Source organism: Labeo rohita, unplaced genomic scaffold (genome assembly GCF_022985175.1).
Source record: "Labeo rohita strain BAU-BD-2019 unplaced genomic scaffold, IGBB_LRoh.1.0 scaffold_403, whole genome shotgun sequence".
Classification (NCBI taxonomy): domain Eukaryota; kingdom Metazoa; phylum Chordata; class Actinopteri; order Cypriniformes; family Cyprinidae; genus Labeo; species Labeo rohita.
Window position 1 is genome coordinate 60486 of NW_026129321.1, and position 4216 is coordinate 64701.

Below are 4216 nucleotides of genomic sequence, written 5' to 3' on the forward strand. Positions count from 1 at the left end.
TACTAAAGAAGATTGATGAATTCATCAAACAGAATGATGGTCAGCATTACAATATCAAGAGTTATGCTGTGTCTGTAATGGAGAGCAGAAAAGAAAAGAAAAAACAAGAAGAAAATAAATACAACGAGAAAGAACAAGAGCAAATAACGTGGAAGACTTTAGAAACGAACAGTGCAATGGAAGAAAGAACAACACAAGCTCTGTCTCAACCAGAAAACGAATGTCTTATTCCTCATGTTCAACAAACAAAGAAAAGAACTCATGTACATGAACAAATGGTTAAACAAAGAATGAGTTGAGATAGATCTGAAAGAATGGGAGAAGAATATGTAGTCAAAAAACAGGAACTGTCAGCAGAAGACAATAATCCAATCCAATCTGGTGAGTACATTTAATACAATATCCGAATGTCATGGCACCTTCCTTAAAGGAGAAGTCCACTTCCAGAACAAAAAAAAAAACAAATAATATAATTACCCCCTTGTCATCCAAGATGTAGATGTATTTCTTTCTTCAGTCATAAAGAAATTGTTTTTATTTATTTATTTTTTTTTTGAGGAAAACATTTCAGCATTTTTCTCCATATAATAGACTGATATGGTGCCCTGATTTTGAACTTCTGAAATACAGTTTAAATGCGGCTTCAAACGATCACAAATGCAGTTGTAAACAATCCCAGCCGAGAAAGAAGGATCTTATTTATGAAAATGATCAGTTATTTTAATTTAAAAAATACAATTGAAATACTTTTTAATCTCAAACGCTTGTCTTCCCTTTCTCTCCATGAACTCCAATCATATTTTCTCCTTCAACTTCAAAAATTATTTCAAAATCACCCCGAATCTACATTTGGAACTGCATTTAATGTGCTCAAGTCACAGCGGTGGTGCAGTGGGTAATGCTGTCCTCAGCACTCTCATTTTCCACTGATATCTCCACCGTCGCGGTCATTGTGGCCAGCTCATGCACCGGATCTGACATCTCGTGCAACTCAGGCTCCGTGGTGATCAGCTCCTCTCAGCGATGGCACGCTGGTCGCGGCAGGCTTTAGCTCTCTGTCATCGGTGGGCTCTGGCTGGGATTCCGCAGGTCGGGGTGGCTGGCTGGGTTCTGGCTCTGGAGTGGCACTGGCGAGATTATCCATGGAACAGGTGGGAAACGAGGATCGGTTTCTTGCCAGTGTCCACTCCACAAAAGCGACGAAATCTGCTCGAGGGCCATCTTCGGACGACGGCGCTCTGCATGACGCGTTGAGGCTGGCGTCATAAAACGCACAGAGCACGTAGTCCGGGTAGCTGGTGGTGTGAGCTACAAGCTGGAACATGATGATATATCCCTCGAGCGGTAAATCCCCCTGCTTCAGCTGGAGGAGGATAAATTCTGGTCAGATGTGATACATAACAAACACACAATGGAAACAAAAGACTGGAAAATGAACGATAAACAAAATGGGGGGGAATACGCAAAAAACCTGTCACGGTTCAGGCAGGAATAGACGAACAACGACGTAGAAACGAACAGTCTTTAATAATCCACAGGAACACAGGAAACACAGGGAGGTAACGATAATGTCCGACAAACGAAAAGGGGACACACACGCTATATATACACACAGACTGATCACAAACACAGGTCCAGACAATGAGGGAGAAACCAAAACACACAGAGCTGCAGGGGGAAATGATGGTAGAAACCAACTAAAGAGTCCAGGGGTGTGACAGACATCATCAGATCAGTACAATAAATAATTATTAAACAGGTTTTCATTTACACGTAAAATGGGCTAAAGAGAATTAACTTGCACTGAAAAGTCATAAATTATTACATGCCCATGAGAAGGATACAATATAAGAAACTGGAAAATTAAACTGTGACTCTGGACAAAAAAAAAAAAAAAAAAGTTTGAATAAGTCCAGTCCTCATGAACAACTATATATCACTTATAAATCATAGTTATTGTTATTGATGTGGGGTTTGGTATTAGAAAAACGTGCTTGGAGAAAAAAAAAAAAAATAACAATAATAATAATAATAATAAATCCAGAATATGGATTTGAATAATTATGCAAACACTGCTGTAACAATGATTTGTTAACTGATATTTGTGCATTTTCTCCACATTTGTCAGGAGGAAATAGATGGTTTATAATGGTGAGTCTTGGGCTGATTTTTGTTCTTCTGTTGGTCTTCACCATAATGCAGCACATCAACATGACAGCAGAGAAAAACCTGATAAATAGTTACAAGAACGCAGTGGAAGAGTTCACTCATACTATCAACAGCTTACAGGACAGTTACAATGAACTACTGACTAAAAAAGACGAACTGCAGGACAACTTTAGCTCTTGGAGTCAGAAAAATATGGAGCTGGAGACAACGATTAAAGATCTCACTACTGGGAAAGACCAGTTACAAAACAGCTTCAGCTCTTTGAGTCAGAAGAAACTGGAGCTGGAGAGCAAAGTCAAAGATCTCACTGATGGGAAAGATGAGTTGCTCACACATTTTGACACTTTGGATCAGAAGAAACTGAAGTTAGAAAGCAAAGTCACATTTTTGATGGATGAACTAAAGAAAGCTTATGAACAAGGTGAGTACAGATCTGCTTTATTGTTTGTTGTTCTTGTTGTTTATGATTCTTTTATGATTTACTTCTGTATTTTAATGAATATGTAATATGTTGTCAGTCCTGAAACTTAAAAAGTGTACATGGCCAAAAAGAAATTTAGCAGACATATGACAGAAATAAAGTCAGTCTAGTTTCAGCTGAGCTTTATTATCATGTTATGTGGAAACATACAAAGCAATTAAATGTTATGCCTCACACACCACAGTGTTACAAATGTAAACATATGCTGTATGAACAAACATAAAACACATTTCATATGTAAATCTACATCTACCCATAACCTATATAGTCGTAAAACCTAAACCTACACATAGCTAACAGTCTGACAATATGTTTAATTTATGCACATAAATACTTAAAACTTAAATGCATACTTCACTTATTACAAAAAAAAAAAAACAAAACAAAACAAAACAAAACAAAACAAACAAAAAAAACAGGTTAATAATAAGTTATGCAATTTGTTGAGTTTTTTTTTTTTTTTTTTATCAATCCTGCCTCTAGAGGGCTGATATCCTTTAGAGATTATTTTAACATGCTTACACGATCCTTAGGACCTTGATTAACTGGTTCAGATGTGTTTAATTAGGGTTGGAGCTAAAGGTGGCCTTAAAGAATCAGGACTGGACACCCCTAATCAGTATTATGTTCTCTCTGACCTGCAGATCTGAGGCTTTTGCTGCTGGGGAAAACTGGATCAGGAAAGAGTGCAACTGGAAACACAATCTTGGGTGAAAGTATATTTAGTGAAAATGTTGTTACCTCAGTCTGTATGAGTAAAGAAGAAGCTGTGGGCCAAAGAAGCATCACAGCAGTCGACACTCCAGGACTGTTTAATCCAGCAGTCAGTGAAGAGGATCTGATGAACGAGATAAGGAATTGTACTCTTATGTCTGCTCCTGGTCCTCATGTGATTCTGCTGGTCATCAGGCTGGATATGGAAATCACAGAAGAAGAGAGAAACATTGTGATGTGGATTCAGAACAACTTTGGGGAAGATGCTGTGAATTACAGCTTCATCCTCTTCACTCACGCTGATCATCTGAACGGTGAATCTGTGGAAGATCACATCAGACAAAGTCCTGATCTCCAGCTCCTGATCAATCAGTGTGATGGCAGATATCACTCATTTAACAATATAAACAGACAAAACACAGATCAGGTTACTGAGCTGATAGAGAAGATGGAGCGAATGCTACAAAACAACAGAGGGCACTATTACAGCACAGAGCACTTCAAAATGCCGCAAAAAGTAGCTGAAGGCTTTTCTTTCAGGGCAGGAATAAGAATAGTTCCTGAAGTTTTATTATTATTATTATTATTTTTTTTTTTTTTTTTTTTTTGTATTTCTTATATGTAAATAACAGGGTTAGATAGCAGTCAGGTGAAGGTCAGTGAACATTCTTAAAGTGACAGGACAAAATGACAATATAGATAGGATCTAGGATGCAAAATGAATTAATATAGTTAGGATGCAAAATAAATATGCTCGTTGACTAAACATTAAAAGTTTGCCATAATCTTTGGTGCCAGCTGTGTGTCCAATCAAACTGTATTGTAAATGTATCTGTCATTTAGCAGAAGCTT

General features: G+C 37.6%; 1 protein-coding gene across 1 annotated transcript; it reads left to right on the forward strand.

Annotated features, from left to right (window-relative positions):
- Nucleotides 1–201: 201 nt before the first annotated feature.
- Nucleotides 202–3881, forward strand: LOC127160619 (GTPase IMAP family member 9; the record flags this gene model as incomplete). The annotated part of the gene is made up of 3 exons (XM_051103275.1): nucleotides 202–381; nucleotides 2129–2590; nucleotides 3295–3881. Coding segments are annotated over exons 1-3 (1116 nt in total), but the record flags the coding sequence as incomplete, so codon positions are not given.
- Nucleotides 3882–4216: the final 335 nt, after the last annotated feature.